The sequence below is a fragment of the Trichechus manatus genome, unplaced genomic scaffold, assembly GCF_000243295.1.
Source record: "Trichechus manatus latirostris isolate Lorelei unplaced genomic scaffold, TriManLat1.0 scaffold00072, whole genome shotgun sequence".
Taxonomy (NCBI): Eukaryota; Metazoa; Chordata; class Mammalia; order Sirenia; family Trichechidae; genus Trichechus; species Trichechus manatus.
In genome coordinates, this window is record NW_004444008.1 from 11023038 (window position 1) to 11043960 (window position 20923).

Below are 20923 nucleotides of genomic sequence, written 5' to 3' on the forward strand. Positions count from 1 at the left end.
GGACCTCCCCAACCCTATGCTCGAGGGGCCGAAAGGGACTGCTAATCCTCTGAAAATCCCTTCCACTTTCCCAGCATCTTGTTAGCAACCTCACTGGGAGAAGTGAATTTTCACTGGAAGCACAGGGTGGTCTCCACACTGAAGAATTGTCCCCTTCCACATGCCATCCGCTCCATGCTGTGAAACGCTGGGCTTGGGTGGTAGAGAAAGAGTGTTTGGAATGGCTGCTAGTACTGGCAATAAGCTAACGAGTCTACTAAAGCAGAAGTAGACAGGGTTCCCGAGGAGGAAGACGGGGAGGGCTTGTCACATGCCAAACCTTTACTAGATATTTATGTTATCTCACTTAATACTAAACATTTCTACAGAAACTATTGTCATACTTTCCATTTTACAGAAAAGGAAACCGATTTTTGGAGGCATCAGCCTACGCTACAATTCAGCCCAAGTCTAACAGACTGCCAGGTCCACACGGCTTCCACTCCACCAGGGAGAGAACCCCCACACACACCCTGCACCACACCGCCAGGTCCACAGGGCTTCCACTCCACCAGGGAGGCGAATCGACTGCACATGCACCACCACACCACCACGGTACTCTTGGCAGACATCACTAATCCATAGCAGTGCTCTTTTCCACTGAACTTGGACTAGGCCTCAGGATCCTTGTCAACCCAACACTCAGGTAGGACTACCAAATAATTAAGAGTTGACAGGCAAAATAAAAACTTCTCTGCCACCTACTCACCAGACCACATAGCAGTCAACCTGAATTTAGAGATTATAAATTTATGAGCCAAGCTGACTACATAACTCTGTCTAGAAATGCCCGTAGCTGAGAAACAGACGTAGAGAAACCAGACACTGCAATGATCTCTGTCAGCGCAGTCCAAGTGGAAGGGAAACATGATCCAGGCACAGCTGAGGTGTAACGCCTCCACACACTTCTCAGTTCGTCGCACTGTGGGGGCGTGCGTGTTGCTGTGATGCTAGATGCTAGAAATACCAGCAGGGTCACCTGTGGTAGACAGGTTTCAGCTGAGCTTCCAGATTAAGACAGACTAGGAAGAAGGACATGGTTCTACTTCTGAAAAAAATTAGCCAGTGCAAACCTTATCAACAGCAGCGGAACACTGTCTGATATAGCGCCTGAAGATGAGCCCCTCAGGGTGGAAGGCACTCAGACTACGACTGGGGAAGAGCTGCTTCCACAAAGTAGAGTCGACCTTAAGGACCTGATGGAGTCAAGCTTCCAGGACCTTCATTTCCTGATGTGGCACAACTCAAAATGGGAAGAAACAGCTGCAAACATCCATTAAAAATCAGAACATGGAATGTACGAAGTATGAACCTAGAAAAACTGGAAATCATCAAAACTTAAATGGAACGCATAAACATCGATATCCTAGGCATTAGTGAGCTGAAATGGACTGGTATTGGCCATTTCGAATCAGACGATCATATGGTCTACTATGCTGGGAATCACAAATTGAAGAGGAATGGCATCATATTCATTGTTAAAAAGACCATTTCAAGCTCTCCTGAAGTACAATGCTGTCACTGATAGAATAATCTCCATATGCCTACAGGGAAGATCAGGTAATACAACTATTATTCAAATTTACACACCAACAACTAAAGCCAAAGATGAAGAAGTTGAAGATTTCTACCAGCTTCTGCAGTCTGAAATTGATCGAACATGCAATCAGGATGCATTGATAATTTCTAGTGATTGAAATGCGAAAGTTAGAAACAAAGAAGAAGGATCCATAGTTGGAAAATATGGCCTTGGTGATAGAAATAATGCCGGAGATCGCATGATAGAATTTTACAAGACCAACGACTTCTTCATTGCAAAAATCTTTTTACAACAACATAAACAGCAACTATACACATGGACCTCGCCTGATGGAATACACAGGAATCAAATCAACTACATCCGTGGAAAGGGAAAAGCTCAGTATCATCAGTCAGAACAAGGCCAGGGGCTGACTGCAGAACAGACCATCGATTGCTCATATGCAAGTTCAAGCTGAAGCTGAAGAAAATTAGAACAAGCCCACGAGCGCCAAAGTACAACCCTGAGTATATCCCACCTGAATTCAGAGACCATCTCAAGAACAGATTTGATGTATTGAACACTAATGACCGAAAACCAGACAAGTTATGGAACGACATCAAGGACATCATACATGAAGAAAGCAAAAGGTCATCAAAATGACAAGAAAAGAAGGAAATACCAAAATAGATGTCAGAAGAGACTCTGAAAGTACTATTAAACATTGAGTAGCTAAAGCTAAAGGAAGAAATGATGAAGTTCAAGAGCTGAACAGAAGATTTCAAAGGGCAGCTCAAGAAGACAAAGTAAAGTATTATAATGAAATGTACAAAGACTTGGAATTAGAAACCAAAAGGGAAGAACACACTCAGCATTTCTTAAGCTGAAAGAACTGAACTAAAAATTCAAGCCTCGAGCCACAATATGGAAGGATTCTACAGGCAAAATACTGAACACAGGAAGCATCAAAAGGAGATGGAAGGAATACACAGTCACTATACCAAAAAGAATTGGTCGATGTTCAACCATTTCAGGAGGTAGCATATGATCCACAACCAATGGTACTGAAGGAAGAAGTCCAAGCTGCACTGAAGACATTGGGGAGAAACAAAGCTCCAGGAATTGACAGAATACCAATTGAAATGTTTCAACAAATGGATGCAGCGCTGGAAGTCCTCACTTATCTATGCCAAGAAATCTGGGAGATAGCTACCTGCCCAACCGACTGGAAGAGATCTATATTTATGCCTATTCCCAAGAAAGGTGATTCAACCAAATGCAGAAATTATCAAACAATATCATTAATATCACATGCAAGTAAAATTTTGCTCAAGATCATTCAAAGGCATTTGCAGCAGTACATAGAAGGGGAGCTGCCAGAAATTGAGGCTGAATTCAGAAGAGGACATGGAATAAGAGATGATATTGCTGATGTCAGATGGATCCTGGCTGTCATGGATTGAGCTGTGTCCCCAAAAAATATCTGTCAGCTTGGCTGGGTCATGATTTCCAGTATTGTATGATTGTGTTATCTGATGTGATTTCCTTATGTGTCGTAAACTCTATCACTACGATGAGATTATACGTGATCTCCTTATGTGTTATAAATTCTATCACTGTGATGAGGTTATACTGATGAGGTTGACAAAATTAGTGTCTTAATACAATCTCTTTTGAGATATAAAAGAGAGAAGCGAGCAGAGACACATAGGAACCTCATACCACCAAGAAAGCAGTGCCAGGAGCACAGCGTGTCCTTTGGACCTGAGGTTCCTGCGCTGAGATGCTCCCAGACCAAGGAAAGACTGATGCATCACAAGGACCTTCCTCCGGAGTCGACAGAGAGAGCCTTCTTCTGGAGCTGATGCCCTGAGTATGGACTTGTAGCCTACTGGACTGTGAGAGAATAAACTTCTCCTCGTTAACACCATCCACTTGTAGTATTTCTGTTGGAACAGCACTAGATGACTAAGACACTGGCTAAAAGCAGAGAATACAGAAAGACGTTTACCTGTGTTTTATTGACTGTGCAAAGGCATTGCACTGGGTGGATCATAACCAGTTATGGATAACATTGAGAAGAACGGGAATTCCAGAACACTTAATTGTGCTTATGAGGAATCTGTACACAGGTCAAGAGGCAGTCATTCAAACAGAACAAGGAGATACTGTGTGGTTTCAAGTCAGGAAAGGTGTGTGTCAAGGTTGTATCCTTTCACCATACTTATTTAATCTGTATTCTGACCAAATAATCTGAGAAGCTGGACTATATGAAGAAGAACTGGAGGAAGACTCATTAACAACCTGTTATGCAGATGACACAACCTTGCTTGCTGAAAGTGAAGAGGACTTGGAGCACTTACTGATGAAGATCAAAGGCCACAGCCTTCAGCATGGATTACGCCTCAACATAAAGAAAACAAAAATCCTCACAACTGAACCAATAAGCAACGTCATGATAAACCGAGAAAAGACTGTATTGTCAAGGATTTCATTTTACTTGGATCCCAATCAATGCCCGTGGAAGCAGCAGTCAAGAAAGCAAACAACATACTGCACTGGGAAAATCTGCCACAAAAGACCTCTTTAAAGTGTTAAAAAGCAAAGATGTCACTTTAAGGACTAAAGTGCACCCGACCCAAAGCCATGGTGTTTTTAATCACATCATACACATGCAAAAGCTGCACGATGACTAAGGAAGACTGAAGAACTGACATCTTTGAATTCTGGTGTTGGTGAAAAATATTGAACGTATGACGGACTGCCAAAAGAACAAACAAATCTGTCTTGGAAGAAGTACAGCCAGAACGCTCCTTAGAGGCAAGGATGGCGAGATTTCGTCTCACGTAGTTTGGACATGTTATCAGGAGGGACCAGTCCCTGGAGAAGGACATCATGCTTGGTAAAGTCGACAGTCAGCAAAAAAAGAGGGAGACCCTCAACGAGATGTTGTGGCTACAGCAATGACTGAAGCATAACAAGGATTGTGAAGACGGCACAGGACCGGTCAGTGTCTCGTTCTGTTGTATGTAGGGTGGTTATGAGTCAGAATCGACTCAACAGCACCTAGAAACAACAAGGTGTAATGGGAGCCCTGGTGGTGCAAGGTCAGGAGCTTGGCTGCTTACCAAAAGGTCAGCAGTTCGAATCTACCAGCTGCTCCTTGGAAATCCTGTGGGGCAGTCTACTCCGCTGTATAGGGTCACTATAAGTCAGAATTGACTCTATGGCAAAGGGTTTTTTGAAGCGTAATGAGAAAAATAAGCTGAGTATTGTGGAAAGGTCTGCGATTCAAGGTGGCTGTGGAGGACAAACAAACTAGGAAAACGGGCAGAAATGGCTGGACTGATGTGGAATGAGAATTTAGGAGCTAGGAAATATAAGGAATAAATAAAGGAATTAGGTAAGATACAGGCTTGTTTAGGCAGAAGGAGTCCAATCCCAACATTCCTTCTCCAGCAGTCACACTTCGGTTGGGTGTTTAGAGTAAATGATGTGCAACAGGTAGACCCACTGAGGGAAGAGTAATTCAGGCCCCGTGTTCAGCTATGTCAGTTTAAGTCCCTACTTTATTTGGTGAGATCTAAGAAAAGCATACCCCAAAAAGATGACTAACAGAGTAATTTGTAAAAAATTGATACGGTTTACTTTGAGAGTCTCAGAGAAATAAAGCACAGAGATGAAAGAAAAGATCAATCCCATTTAAAAAGAAATACACTTACAAAATATTATGCTACATATTTCCAAGAAACAACAACCACCACCCAGAAACAGACACATTTAACATTCTGAAGAAATACAGAATTCCAGAGTTTCTAGGGTTATCACATTTTTGAGAAATTGATTTAAATATGGAATCTTATATAGTGATTTTTGTTTCCTGGTTATATAAAGTCTTATGAAATCTTACCCGTCTTTTACTAGATACTCACCTCTTTTTGACGACCCACAAACCGCATTTGCCTATAATCTTTCTCATCATAAACCTGAAAAAAAGAAAAAGACCATATGTTAATTTTACGGCTTAATTTGGAAAGAGATCACTTATTATCAATCGTAAATATACAGGACAATGTTTTTTCTTAACACTTATACCATTGATGATTAGTCAAACACACGAGGGACAAAGTATAGCTATGCAATCAGGAGTATTTTCAGCAAGCTACCTCTAATGATAAAATGCAGTAAACCGGATTGGAAGGAAGCAAGTCTGGGGTAGTGCTGGGAAATAATCTTGAGAAAGCTGGAGTGGAAGAGAAGAGAGACACATGCAAGCATAGGAGGACCACCCCCAGCCTTCTTTCACATCCGGTCACATAGCTTTCTTTTCCCCTCTAAATCTACTAGGTGACATTTTAGCAGTATAGGTACCTTACTTTCCCACCGCTTGGTTTACGGTTATAGTTTAACACTTTTTTTGGGTTACAGGCTACAAGAGACCCTCAAGTTATTAACATTTATTACTTAATACTGAACAAACATTAAAATATTGGATCTAAAAAAAATTAAATTGATAGTTATATTCCCAATGGTAAGCCACAGTAATCAGTTACCCATTGGATAAACCCCTCAACCCGGTTGCCCTCAAGTCGATTCTGACTCATAGGGACCGTACAGGACAGAGCAGAACCGCCCCATAGGGTTTCCAAGGAGCAGCTGGTAGATTGGAACTGCCGACCTTTTGGCTAGCAACCGAGCTCTTAACCACTGTGCCACCAGGGCTCCTACCCATAGGTTAACACAGTCTAAATTTTAGACTTCACGGAACGCCTGAAGATGAGAACACAATTACAAAAACGCCACTAACATCATAACATTCCCGTATATATGAAGGTGGAGCCTTTTCATTAACATTTGCCAAAGGCTGTCTCATTTATCTGTGTGTGTGTGTGCTGTGCATGCTAACAGGAGCACAGCTTAGCTATCATCTTAACAGGGAGAACTGCAAAGTAAAAGGTTAAGCCCCCTCTCCCCCTTTTCAAAACAGTCCTCTAGCGTTCATTCTTAGCTAACCCTGATCTTCTCTAACAAGGGCCGTGCTCGCTTCTGGACAAAAGGCCCTCTCCGGGGCCCCGAGGGACCAGTATCCCGGCCATGGCAGGGGCAGGAAAGAAGGGCAGCCTGGTCGGAGGGCAGAGAGCGACAGGGAAAGGCCAGGACTGGCGGCAGGAGGATCCGCCGGTGACCTGTAGAACCAGGGCATCTCTGCAGGCAGGGTCGGAGGCTGCTTTCTCCCGCCTGGGGTTGCGGTGTCCGCGGTGCCGGACGGGGCTGCACCGGATCCGGCACTCTACACGGAGAGGCATCGTTCGGCCTTCCACTATGACGGTTACCTGGCCAGTGTGCGTGATCTTCTCCCCAGTAGGCGAAGTCCGCACCCCGAAACACCTGGCGGCCTGGGGAAGGCTCAGCGCGGCCAGGCGACTGCGGCTCAGCAGCCGGCAAAAGGTCACTGCCGCCGCCATCTTTCGCGGCTGACCCCTGACCCGACGCACGCCGCAGCGCCAACGCATGCGCACAGCTTCTGTTGGGGCCAATAATCTCGGGACTTATTTCGCCCTGGGGCGGCCTACGCGGGGCGGGGCAGGAAGCTGCACACGTGCTGCGCGATCCGGCAAACGGCGGGCAAATGCAGCCCAGAGAAGGTGGGAAATAAGCACATAGTTTACTGTTAGTAGCTGCTCAGTGATTCTTATTTGGAGGACTGTAGGATAGGATGGAAGCTGACGATACATTTTTGTGTGTTCTTAAGATAATATTGGAAGTTTTAAATATCAAATGGTTGTATTAAGTAAATTCAGTTTGCCTGTGCATCATTTGCGTGTGTGGCTTCCTCGGTCTAGAGAGGAAGGAGGTAGCCTATTTCAGAGACTTCTGCAACACAGCCCTAATAAGGCTACAAGTAAAACAATTGATACTGTCCATCATGCAAATACAGAGTGTTCCGCTGCTATTCATAAGGTTTTCACCGGCTAAACCTTTTCAGAAGTAGACCGCCAGGTTCTTCTTCCTAGTCTGTGTTAGTCTGGAAGCTCAGCTGAAACCTGTCCGCCATGGGCGACCCTGCTGGTATCTGAGTACTGGTGGCATAGCTTCCAGCATCACAGCAACACACAAGCCCCCACAGTAGGACAAACTGACAAACACATGGGGGAAATTCAGGCCGGATTCAGAAGAGGATGTAGCACCAGGGATATCATTGCTGATGTCAGATGGATCTTGGCTGAAAGCAGACGATACCAGATAAGATGTTTACCTGCATTTTATTGACTATGCAAAGGCATTCGATTGTGTGGATCATAATAAATTATGGATAACATTGCGAAGAATGGGAATTCCAGAACACTTAATTGTGCTCATGAGGAACCTGTACACAGATCAAGAGGCAGTTGTTCAGACAGAACAAGGGGATACTGCGTGGTTTAAAGTCAGGAAAGGTGTGTGTCAGGGTTGCATCCTTTCATCATACCTATTCAATCTGTATGCTGAGTAAATAATCTGAGAAGTTGGACTATATGAAGAAAAACGGCATCAGGATTGGAAGAAGACTCATTAACAACCTGTGATATGCAGATGATACAACCTTGCTTGCTGAAAGTGAAGAGGACTTGAAGCACTTACTGGTGAAGATCAAAGACCACAGCCTTCAGTATGGATTCCACCTCAACATAAAGAAAACAAATCCTCACAACTGGACCAATAAGCAATATTATGATAAAGGGAGAAAAGATTGACATTGCCAGGATTTCATTTTACTTGGATCCACAATCAACACCCATGGAAGCAGCAGTCAGGAAATCAAAGGACGCATTGCATTGGGCAAGCCTGCTGCAAAAGACCTTTTTAAAGTGTTGAAAAGCAAAGATGTCACTTGAAGACTAAGGTGAGCCTGACCCAAGCCATGGTATTTTCAGTCGCATCGTACGCATGCGAAAGCTGGACGATGAATAAGGAAGACCGAAGAATTGACGCCTTTGAATTGTGGTGTTGGGGAAGAATATTGAATATACCACGGGCTGCCTAAAGAACGAACAAATCTGTCTTGGAAGAAGTACAACCAGAATGCTCCTTAGAAGCAAGGATGGCGAGACTGCGTCTTACATACTTTGGACATGCTGTTAAGAGGGATCAGTCCCTGGAGAAGGACATCATGCTTGGTAAAGTACGTGGTCAGTGAAAAAGAGGAAGACCCTCAATGAGACGGACTGACACAGTGGCTGCTACAGTGGGCTCAAGCATAAAGACAATTGTGAGCATGGCGCAGGACCGGGCAGCGTTTCGTTCTGTGGTGCACAGGGTCGCTATGGGTCAGAACCGACTTGATGAACGTAACAACAACAACATCGGGCAAATACCAGAACAACCAAGCTTGTTACGGCGGAGCAGATTCCAATTCGCAGAGACGCCCTTGGGGGGGAGTAGAACCGCTCCAAAGGGTTTTCTTGGCTGTCATATTTACGGAAGCAGCCAGCCAGGTCTTTCTTGCCAACCTTTAAGTTAGCATCCAATAAAAAACCTCTTTCACCACTGTTGTTAGTTGTCATTAAGTTGATTCTGACTCACGGTGACCCCGTGGGTGCAAACAGAACTGCTCCGTAGGGATTTCAAGGCTGTGGCTTTTCAGAAGGAGATGGCCAGAACAGACTGTTTTGTTGTCGTCGTTAGATGCGGTCGAGTCGGTTCCAACTCACAGGGACTCTATAGGACAGAGTACAACTGCCCTCTATGCTGTCTAAGGAGCAGCTGGTGGATTTGAACTGCTGACCTTTTGGTTAGCAGCCGAGTTCTTAACCACTGCACCACCCAATAAGTAAGGTAAAATCAAACCCAGTGCCAATTCTGACTTATAGTGACCCTTTATAGAGTTTCAAAGGCTGTAAATCTCTTTATGGGAGCAGACTGCCACATCTTTCTGTCTCAGAGCAGCTGGGGAGTTTGAACCATTGACCTTTTGGGTAGCAGCCAACAGCTTTAACTACTGCGCCACCAGTGCTCCTGAGCAAGGTTTAAAAAAAAAAAAAAAAACTCGTTGCTGTCAAGTCGATCCTATAGGACAGAGAAAAATCGCCCGGTAGGGTTTCTAAGAAGTAGCTGGTGGATTCAAACTGCTGACCTTTTGGTTAACAGCCAAGTTCTTAACCTCTGCGCCACCAAGGCTCCAAGTAAGGTAAAGCTCGTGCTTATTTAGGGCATCAATAAAACAGGCGCACCAGTTGTCCAAAGCAAAAACCTATAGATGCCAAGCAGACAGGACACAAGGAAAAGCGAGCGCACAACAATGATTCAAGACTCGATCCATTATCCTTATTATGTATGGAAGCAGATATTGTTTGCAGCTTAATTGTGACAAAATCATTGCAGAATTTGTGACAGCAAAACATATAAAGAAAGGTTTTTAATTATAACATGTTAGAGATGAAAGATCTAAAAATATAATTTGTTATAATTTGTTTTCTGATCATTAAATTTTTTATGACATTTCATTTGTTCATTTATAATTATTGCATTTATTACAAAATAAGCATCAAAATTGAAGTATGAACCATATAAAGCAAAATTGGTGAAAGTCAATTTTTCGTTGTGGGAGATGAACAGAATTTTACATTGTTCAAACAACTAAGTTCACTGACTCATTTTCTTTGCTGTAGAATATGTGGAATATTCATTTTGTAGAAAGCATGGTATACAGTAAAAATCTGAGTACCCCACATCCACTAAAAATTTTATAATCCAGTTTATCTCATTCCACTAAAGTGTTACACGCTACTTTTATGTTCAATCACTTATAGTCACATTAAAAAAAAAAAAAGTTACTTCATGGAGAGCTGAGACACAAACACACAAAAACAAGCCAAAACCGTCACTGTTGAGTAGATGCGGACTCATAGCAACCCTACAGGACAGAGTAGAACTGCTCCATAGGGTTTCCAAGGAGTGACTGGTGGTTTCAAACTGCTGACCTCTTGGTTAGCCGCTGAACTCTTAACCACTGGTGCCACACACACACCTATATACATGTATATATCTAACTCACATATCACGGTCCAATGTGTGAGTAAGCAGAAGAGGGGGCACCACAGATTATCAGTGTCTAGGGCCCTCACATGCCTTAATCTCAGCTCGCAGTTGCTGACTAAAAGGTTGTAGGTTCAAGTCCACTCACAGGCACCTGAGAAGAAAGCCCTAGCTATCTAGTTCCAAAATATTAGCCACTGAAAACTCTATGGAGCACAGTTCTACTCTGACACACATGGAGTCTCCACATGGAGTCTCAGAATCAACACAACAGCAACTGATGTCATGTGTGTCAAACTGAGCAGATCTGGGTATGACTCCCAGCTTATAAGCCTGGGCAGAAGGAGCACTGGTGGCACAATGATTAAGCACTTGGCTACTAACTGAAAGGCTGGTGGTTCGAACCCACCCAGTGGCTCCACAGGAGAAAGACCTAGCAATCTGCTTCCATAAAGATCACAGCCTAGAAAACCCTATGGGGCAGTTCTACTCTGTCATCTGGGGTCAGTATGATGGCACACAAAAACAACAAAAAGCCTGGGCAGGCTCCTTTGCTTTTAGGTTTCATTGCCCTCCCTTGTAAACTAGATATGCTGAAGCTTTCCTCATACACCTGTTGGGAGGATTAAAATGATACAGGGCAGGATCATAGAAGGCTCAGCAAACAGTGCAAGGTCCATCAGCGCAGGGAGAAACTGTCCAGGCGAGGCCCCTGGGCGGTACAAGGACAGCCTGGACTCAGAGCGGCGCTGATGTGGGAATTGCAGTACCCTCACCTGGGGCGGTGTGCCAATCCTCTGAAGTTTCCCTGGGGAGCTTGCCCAGGACACAGAGCACCTGGCCAGCATATCAGGACTATGCACTCCTGCATCTCCATTGTCCTTAGCTATGGTCCAAGCCTGACAATCCAGGTGACTCTGAGAACACCACACTGGGAGATGGGAGGTCAGGGAGATGAGACAGAAGCAAGGGGGAAAGATTACAAGACAGAAAAAATGCACATAAAAGCTTCCTGAAAGCTGAAAGTTGCCTTGACAATGTGGTGGTGGGAGACAAGTTTGTCTTGAAGTTGACAAAGGCCACGATATTCACCTGTTCGTGTGCAAAAGCCCTTAGTTAACAACATACACGCTGAAATATTGGGGGAAGGGCATTCGACTTACCATGATACACATAAAAATGTCGTTGTTGTTGCTAGGTGCCATTGAGGCAGTTCCAACTCATAGTGACCCCGTGTACAACAGAACAAAACACTGCCTGGTCCTGCGCCACCCTCACAGTCGTTGCTGTGTTTGAGCCCGTTCTTGCAGCCACTGTGTCAACCCATCTAGCTGAGGGTCTTCCTCTTTTTCGCTGACCCTCTTTTTTTTACACATAAAAATAAGATCCCTGAAAAATCTAGTGTAAGCAAGTTAATTGGAGAACAGAGGTAAGTGGTGTGTATCTAGGTGTTCACGGTTAAAGTTCCTTCAACTTTTCTGTATGTTCGAAAATGTTCACAATAAGACGTTGGCAGAGGAAAAAAAAGATTTTAACTGCAGCCAGTTAGGATCGTAGTCTATTTCCGTTTGTTTCCCTGGCCTCCTCCCATTTCTCCCAGGATATCAAGTCAGTAAAATGATGTGGTTTTTTTCTTTTTTTTTGAAATTGGCATTTGTCAATTTAAAAAAAATTTCTAATTGGTAGTGATGTCTTTAGCAGCCCTGGTGGTGCAATGGTTAAGTGCTCAGCTGCTAACCAGTAAAAAGACCTGGCGATCTGCTCCTGTTAAGATTAAACCCGCTGTCATGGAGTTGACTCCGACACATAGGGACCCTGTAGGACACAGCGGAATTGCTCCATAGGGTTTCCAAGGCTGTAATCTTTACAGAAGCCAACTGCCACATCTTCCTCCTGCAGAGCAGCTGGTGGATTTCAACCGTCAATCTTCAGATTAGCAGCCTAGTGATTAACCACGGTGCCACCAGGGCACCTTCCCGGGAAGATCACAGCCTAGGAAACCTTATGGGGCAGTTCTACTCCGTCACATGGGGTCGCTATGAGTCGGAATTGACTCGACAGCACCTAACAACAACAGTGATGTCCTTTCTCTTTTTAAGTATCCGTATTCACGCCCATTTTTGCATGTTTTCCATAGAACAATCCCCCAAACTGCCAGGGCAGGGGGCGTTCTGGGCAGGGGGCGCCAGGGAATAGGTGCAGGAGCCCCACGAGGGGGAAGGCGGCCCGCAAACGGACGGCCAGGCGCCCCTCTGGCTGTCTTCTGGTGACAGAGCGGGGCCCTAGGGAGAAGAGACGCCCAACCCCCGGCCCAGCACTCCTCTCTCTTGACCCCGGGGTCGCCGGAGCGTGGGCATACCACGTGACCCACGGCCATCTTTTTTCCTGGCGGGGATTTCTGGCGGCGCGTCATCCCCCGCATTGCGCAGGCGCAGGCGAGGGCGCGCCGCTGGCTGGAGTTAGGCGCCTTTTTTTGAGGTAGGGGGTCTTGGCTGTAGTTACGGAGCTGGGGAGCGTGGGGCCGGGGAGTCGGCGGTGGGGCGCGCTGTCCTGAGTCGCCCCCGGAGCAACCCGCCAGGCCGAGGCTGCAGGAGGGCAAGGTCGGCTGCTCGGGGCGCCCTTGGGCCTCAGTTTCCCCGGGTGGGCCGCCCCCGCATCCCGGCGGCGACCGGATGAGCAGTAGGTAAGGGGGTTTGTGCCCTCGGAAGGTCGGCGGATCGGGACGGCCTGGACCACGGGCTGGAAGCCAGCGCCTCTTCTGCGCCTCGCTGAGTGGGACGGGACCCTTCCGGACCCCTGCGGGTCGGAACTACATCACCCATAATGGGGGGGCCTGTCTGCTCCGACTGCCCCGGGTTGGAGTGGGGTCCGCGGACATTTGAACCGAGTACACGAAAGTCTCAGCAAGTGTTACCTTTCACCCGTCCCTCCCCACGGCTTTGGGCAACACAGCACATGACCAAACCTGCATATTGCAAGTAACTCCATAAAGCAAATGGGTAGTTAGACTGTAAAATACTAGTTAACTTCCCTCCACTACCCTACGTTTAGAGGGTGGGGTCTGCTTTAGTGTTTTCTTGTCTGCTGATTGAGTAGCTTACTCGGGATCCTAATTTACCTTTTATCATCAAAGACATGTCAGCTTTGCCCATAGTCTGTCCTTTCATTAAACCTAAAAGGGATCAGGGTTCATGGGGAGGCAGGATAAGTGGTACTTGCCAAGGGTGGATGATCTCCTGTGAGTGTACTGATTCCCAGATATACTTAATGTGGCTTGCTATCACATGCTGCTACATGGACACATGCTTTGTTCGTTCTCAGAATTGGCCCTGGCCCAGGACACTTGGATTTAACCTTGATGCCAATTCTCTACAGGACAAGGGCGAGTCATTTAGCCCCTGCTCGCCTGGAATAGTTATTTTGAAATGGGGGATGTGGCCTAAGTTTAAGGTTCTCACCAGCCAGGTGTGTCTTTTATAAACCTCCTAGTGTTTTACGTATTCATTTACACTTCTACAAACGGGAAAGGATCCTAAATTATTGCAAAGGGCTCTATGCATTCTTTCCTATTCTTATGGTAGGGTAGACTGACCGTTTAATTTGGAGCTTCAGGAGAATGAGTACTCAGCTGGTAAAGGAAAGCTTGGACCTAAACTCACCGCTCTGTGACCTCCACAGCCCTCCTCTTCCTAAGCCATAGCAAAATAGGAAGAATGAAGTTGTAAATATAGGCAGAAGTATAGAAGAGTTTATAACAGCTTTTTTCCTTTCCCCCCATAGGTTTAGCCGCAATATGGCAACTCGTTTGATAAGGACAGTGGCGGTTTCTGTCGTGCACCCTCTCCTCCAGCTGAGTCACCACACAGTGAAATCCCGAGGACTATCCACATTGCTGCTAGGATCCCTTCGCAGCGCCCTTCCAGTTGGGACGAGTCTCCTGAAGCCCAGCTCAGTGGTGGAGTCACTTCTTTCAAACCGTCTCATGCCATGTCTGCAGCCTGCTCTGGGGTTCAAAACCAAGGGCGTCATCAAGAAGCGCTGCAAGGACTGTTACCGGGTGAAGAGACGAGGCCGGTGGTTCATCTATTGTAAAACAAACCCAAAGCACAAGCAAAGACAGATGTAGTCCCTTCGGCTTGAAAAGGCTGTGCAAAGTTATTTTTATTTCCTTGGGAAATTAAAAATAAAATTTCCTTGGGAAAATGAGTTTACCTTGTCAGGAGGAAAATAAAATTTAAACGTCCTGTAGTCTAAGATTTGTTGACCTTCAGAGTTTGTTGACTGCACTCCCCAGGTGTCTCATCTCTTTATATCAGTCCCAATCCTATCAAGCCAGAGCCCCAGATGGGAAACAACTCGTTTTTATCTTTCTTCCGTGCAAGCTGCGTTTGTACTTGGACTGGAGGCTGGAGAACGTATGGAGGGAAAGCCAGTTTTAGCCCACAAGGTTAGAATGCAGGTCTGAAAGGTCACTCCCAGCCCTGCCTTGGTAGTCAAAGATATGGCTGCTTTTTACGTGGATTCAAGCTGGTCTCCACATTTCTGTCTTTTGAGGATAAGGATGAAGGGCCTTGATGGCCATCTTCAACTCAAGGCAAGTTTAATTTGTATGTAAGAGTATATTGGGTATCAAATATGTCATCTTTGGTCTGAGACCCCAGAGTACTAACGCTTTTACACAGCAAGTTGGTGTTTATCAGACCCTGGTAGTGGATTTTCTATACCAAAAGGATGAATAGCAAAATAATGCACTGGCCGTTTTGCAAAATAACCCACAGGATCTCTGAAGAAAGTGTTACACATTCCAGCGTTTGGGGAAATACTGCCATTTGTCAACGATGAAAAGCCATAATCTAGTTATTTGTTCTCTTTGAAAACAGTTTCTCCTGTGACCGCATGTTTCTGCAGCCTGGTAAGGAGGTGAATCTGCGTAAATCCAGTGAACTTTATGTTCAGCCTGGCACGCTTCCTGGGCTGCGAGCCATTCTAAACTACAGTGCAGTAGCCTGGCTTCAAGTTACACCAGCACAGATAGCACCGGATGTTTCTCCCTTGAAAGCAATATTGTTCATAGAGACCTAGGCCAGAATACCCTTTTCTTGAAAGTTGTGAATATAGGGATGCTCTCAGGTTAAGAGCTCGGCTGCTAACCAAAAGGTGGGCAGTTTGAATCCACCAGCCGCTCATTGGAAAACCTATGGGGCATTTCTACTCTGTCCTGTAGGTTTGCTATGAGTGGGAATCGATGGCAACGGGTTTGGTTTTTGGTTTGGTTCTCACATTGGCGATGATGGTAAATGATTGAAAATGTGGAGAACTGAGTATGATTTCCCAAGGCCAACGGTAGCTTCTATAATGTACTTCTGTGCTTTGGCCTGTTTGATCCCTACAGAGTCAGGACATGGTGGCTCCTGCAGGGAGGCAGTGGTGGCACGAGTGTAGCAAGGGGAACCCCCATGCCAGGCCGTGAGCACTAAGTGATGGTTGTACATAGTGAGGAGATAAGGGAGTAAAGGAGGCAGAAAATCCAAGTGAGATGATGTAGAACATTGGCATTGGCAGGAAGGACATGCACGTGTGCACACATGCATGCACGGACATTAACCACAGCTAGGAAGAGAATCCAGAGGCGGTGGAGCTGTGCCAGGGAGCTGCATGGTTTCTGAAGGGGGTGTAAGCCTGCAGGCAGAAAAGCTGTTTGGAGTCATGAGCAGAGTCCCCTCATCTCATCTCTCGGGAAAGGATCAAACAAGAAAAGTGGGCAAAAGACATGAATAGGCAATGTCCAAAGCAAATGTATCCAAGTAAGCTCAATCTCACTAGTAATCAGGGAAATGAGGATACAATAAAGTGAAGTGCTTTTCGCCCATCAGATTTGCAAACATTGGAAGACCATATCCAGTATGAAGAAAACCACTGGAAATGAACATTCCCATACACTGTGGCTGGTAGTACCTTTAAGAGGCCAAATAAGGAATATTTTAAAATGTAAAATATGCATTCTTAACCCAGCAGGTCCACTTCTGGGCATTTATCCTAGCTAAGTACTTGCACACAAGGAGGAAAGTCTAAGGCTGTTCTTAGAAGCAGTGTTTGTAATTGCAAAGACTGGAAACAACATAAAGGTTCAACAATAGGTAGATGGTTCAGTCAGCACTCACACGAGCATCCGCAGTAAACTATGCAGCGGCGCTTAGACAAACGACACGGCTCTCTGTCAACTCTCCAACGCCAGCCGAGACATTTTTCTAAATACTGCCGAGTATAAAAAGCAAGTTGTAGAACAGCGTACAAAGTATGCTTCCTTTTATGTAAAAAGAAAGCCCCTACAAATCTAACCTCTTGTTTCCAAAGACAGATATTTAGGTAAGTTTGTAAGAAAAGTTCTGGAGCAACATGCCGATGTAAGAATTATTTTAATTCTAAAAGGGAGGGTGGGATGAAGTGGGAATTAAATGAAACGTTCACGGTTCTTGTGTATAGTTTTAATTTCTTTGAAGAGCTATGCTCATCTCTTTTATAATTGATATATCAAACCAAACCCACTGCCATCGAGTTGATTCCAACTCATAGCAACCCTATAGGACAGAGTAGAACTGTCCCATAGGGTTTTCAAGGAGCGGCTGGTGGATTCGAACTGCCGACCTTTTGATTAGCAGCTCTTAACCACTGCCCCACCAGAGTTTCCACTGCACCACCAGGGCTCCCTAATGGATACATAGAAGAAACATATAAACATTCATAAATAATATGTTTATTGAAAAAAATTAAGCAGTGTAAAAACTGTCAAGGGAAAAGTAACACTTCTCCCTGCACACCCTCCCTTCCCACCCCCTCCTCTGCCCCTTCCCAGGCCAGTTCGACCCCCTTCTCCGGAGAGGACCGCTGGGTTTTCCTAATGACTGCAGCAGCTACTAATACTATGGCCTCCATTTGTGGAGCATTACTGTGTGTTTTATACACATAGTTGTTGGTGTTAGTTGCCATTGAGTTGACTCCAGCTCGTGGCGACCCCACGTGCCACAGAATGAAATGTTGCCTGGTCGTGCGCCATCCTCATGATCTTTGGTTTGCTTGAGTCCGTTGTTGGAGCTATTGTGTGGTGCTCATTGTCCAGCACTATCTCGGACAGTATTCTGTTGTGATCCATAAAGTTTACATTGACTCATTTTTGGAGTAATTGCCAGGCCTTTCTTCCTAGTCTGTCTTGGTCTGGAAGCTCCACTGAAGCCTGTCCACCATGGATGACCCTGTTAATATTTGAAATACCAGTGGCATAGCTTCCAGCATCATAGCAACATAAGCCACCACAGTGCGACAAACTGACGGGTGGTGGAAGATTATCTATTTCTGGAATCTGAGCTTGTTTCCATGTCTTGGGAAAGAGGAACTGGCCATCCCACTGGTAAATGACCATCAGGGACTTGAATCAAGCAGGAGCCGACTCCAAGGCCCTGCTCTCCAGGCCTGAAGGCCATGCCTCCTTTCTCTTCATTTTCCCATCCTACCAAGACCCTCACGCCTTTTTGTTTTTAACCTGAAATAAGTGAGCAGACTTCCAGAAGCTTCCTTACAGGGGGCCAGCTCTCCAAGCAAAGCCTCTGCATTTTAATTCTCTGTTGAAATGATCAATGACCTTTCCTGCATCCTCCCCACCGTTTTCATTATGGGGGCCGCAGAGTTACAGGATCATAGCCACATAATCCACCAAGTATTTGAATACAGCATAACTCATTTTAAAGCATTTCTTTAATCTTAAAACATAAGGTGGAGAAATCAAATGTATTCTACCAACCGTTTATCATAACCTTGGTATGTTTGTGCTTCGACGTTGTCAGTTTCCACAAACGATGGTCTCTTGCTTGTCTGAACAAACCAGTTGAAAATCCAGTTGCTGTCAAGTCGACTCTGACTCATGGCACCCCTATGTGTGTCAGAGTGGAACTGTGCTCCATAGGGCTTTGAAATGGCTGGTTTTTTGGCAGTAGATTGCCAGGCCTTTCTTCCAAGGTGCCTCTACATGGTCTCCAACCCCCTGGTTAGCAGCTGAGTCCATTAACTGTTTGCACCACCCAGAGATGCCTTGTCTTAACCAGGGGTGGGCAAACCCCCCCCCACCACCACCACCACCACCTATTTTTGTGAATTAAGTTTTGTTGGCATATAGCCACTCCTCACTTGTGTATCGTTTATGGCTGCCTTCACGCTGCAACAGCAGAGGTGAGTCGTTGCAACAGAGAACATGTGGCCCTAAAAGCCTTAACTTGCTATTCGGCCCTTCCCAGAAAGTTTGCTGACACTCTTCTGGAACATTCGCTACTGCAAATATAATCTCTGACCATCAGGAGCACGTGTGTCTTATGTATCAGTTTTTCCATACACTATGGGAAGTTAGCCTAGCAGCGGTTTGTGGCAGGGATTTCAAGCACCTGAGATTTTCATTTTTACTCTAAAGACCTTTTGGACAATGCTTACTCATTTAAAAAAGGAAGTGTAAATAAACAACAAGATTTAAAGAAAACACCCACAATCTCATCTTCCCCAGTGTCTGCATGCCTCTAAACCAGACTGTAGATATGAACACGTTGTATGTTTTTAAGTCCAATCACACCACACACACTGTGTTGAAATCATCCTCCGAGTGTCTGGATATGACTCCAAGTACGCACCGATGCTTTCTTTTCTTTAGTCACTTAGGTTATTTTTGACTTTTGTTGTTGCTGCACAGTTTAGATCTTGAAATGATAACGCTTTTCCTACATTAAAAATGCAAAGCTGTAAGAGCGCATAAAACCAGTTTTCTCATAGTGATAAGGGAATTTATTCTTTTGAAAGGACATGAAAGAAACACCACTATTTTGTTTAAAAAATCCTTTGCCTAACTCTCTGGGAGGCAACTCTGTGGCTTTTCTTATTCATCTGAGTGGCCGGGTGATCATATATTTTATTATTGTGTTTTAGGTCCTGCTCGGCTTTAGACAACCCAGTTGCCATTGCGTCGACTCTGACTCACGGAGACCCCATATGTGTCAGGGTGGAACTGTGCTCCACAGGGCTTTCAGTGGCTGATTTTTCAGAAGTACATTGCCAGGCCTTTCTTCTGAAGCACCTCTAAGTGGACTCGAACCTCCAACCTTTTGGTTAGCAGCAGAGCACATTAATTGTTTGCACCACCCAAGGACTCTTGTTCATCCCAAATGAATACAAATTAAAGCTGATGGGGTGCGATGGATTGCTTTTGTGTGGCCTTTCTCACCATGGTCTTGTAACTTCCACCTGAGTGATTGGGTGGGACTGTGCAAATAAGGTAATCATGGCCCACCGAGGGGATCGGTCAGTGTTGCCATCCCACAAGGCTTAAAAGAGTGCCAATTTCACAACAGAGAGAGGATCTCACCACCACCAAGGAAGAAGAGCCAAGAGTGGAGTGCATCCTTTGGACCCGGGAGCCCTGCGCTGAGAAGCTCCTGGAACCAGGAGACCGAGAAAGAGAGCTGTAACATTGAAGATAATGGGAAGCAGTGACGGAGAAACTGTGGCAGGAAAGACAGGTGGAAGATGGCACAGTGGGCTTCCCGGCCCACAGAGCGAGAAAACTGAGTGCTTTCCGGGCAGAAGGCTTGCTGGTGTAGTAAGGGGCCTCCAGGCGCTTGGTGGAGCTAGGTTTGCCAATCCACAGAGCTAGAGCTGAGTGCCTTCTGGTCGAGGGTTGCTGGCCGAATGGGGTGCCTCTGTGCACTTATCGGCAGAGCTAAAAGAGGTTTGTAACACTTGCCAGAGCAGGGCAGAGGCCTAGAGGCCAGAGAAAGGCATGCCTGCGGGCTCAGCTGAGAAAAGACTGTCCTGATGGAAGAACTGTATCCTGAGTGTTCCTGAACCTGAATTGTAACCTGTTACTTCCCTAATAAACCCCATATCTGTGAGTATTGTCTGTGAGTTCTGTGTGGCCATTGCAATGAATTTTCGAACCCTGCAGAGGAGAAGAGAGTGCCATGGAAGGGATGGTTGGTGTCAGAATTGGTAAAGATGGTGGAGAGAGGAGGCATCTCTGACCTCCGCCTCATAGAAATCAGCCTTGGGCTATTGATCTTGATTCTCCTTCCCTCTTTTGAAGTTAGAGGAGGTCAGACACCACCCCCGCACTGCTTTTACAGCTGGAAAGTAAGGAAGATGACTTATTTCTTTAACTGTACTTTAAGTGTACTCCCTTACTAGAAGCCAACATGATTAAAAAAAAAGTTGAGAACATTTTTGAAAATATTTTTTTTTATTGTACTTTAGATGAAGATTTACAAAACAAATAGTTTCTGATTAAACAGTCAGTACACATATTGTTTTATGACATTGGTT

General features: G+C 45.3%; 2 protein-coding genes across 3 annotated transcripts in view; one reads left to right on the forward strand and one right to left on the reverse strand.

The window, feature by feature from the left end:
- The window catches only part of NDUFS6 (NADH:ubiquinone oxidoreductase subunit S6), a 15463-nt gene extending 8417 nt beyond the window's left edge, over nt 1-7046 (reverse strand). The window contains exons 1-2 of the mRNA XM_004380279.2: nt 6892-7046; nt 5491-5544 (exon numbers count right to left, since the gene is read on the reverse strand). Of these exons, the coding sequence (XP_004380336.1) occupies nt 5491-5544; nt 6892-7023 (186 nt within the window). The 5' untranslated portion in view covers nt 7024-7046. The remainder of the gene's footprint in view (nt 1-5490; nt 5545-6891) is intronic.
- A 5964-nt stretch (nt 7047-13010) lies between these two features.
- On the forward strand, nt 13011-15624 carry MRPL36 (mitochondrial ribosomal protein L36). 2 transcript variants are annotated; one of them, XM_023734807.1, is made up of 2 exons: nt 13011-13051; nt 14354-15624. In XM_023734807.1, exon 2 carries the CDS (start codon nt 14367-14369, stop codon nt 14697-14699), a length of 333 nt encoding a protein of 110 aa, XP_023590575.1. In that variant the 5' UTR covers nt 13011-13051; nt 14354-14366; the 3' UTR covers nt 14700-15624. The 2 variants fall into 2 exon arrangements, with proteins under 2 accessions (XP_023590575.1, XP_023590574.1); XM_023734806.1 differs by lacking the exon at nt 13011-13051 and adding an exon at nt 13112-13256.
- Nucleotides 15625-20923: the final 5299 nt, after the last annotated feature.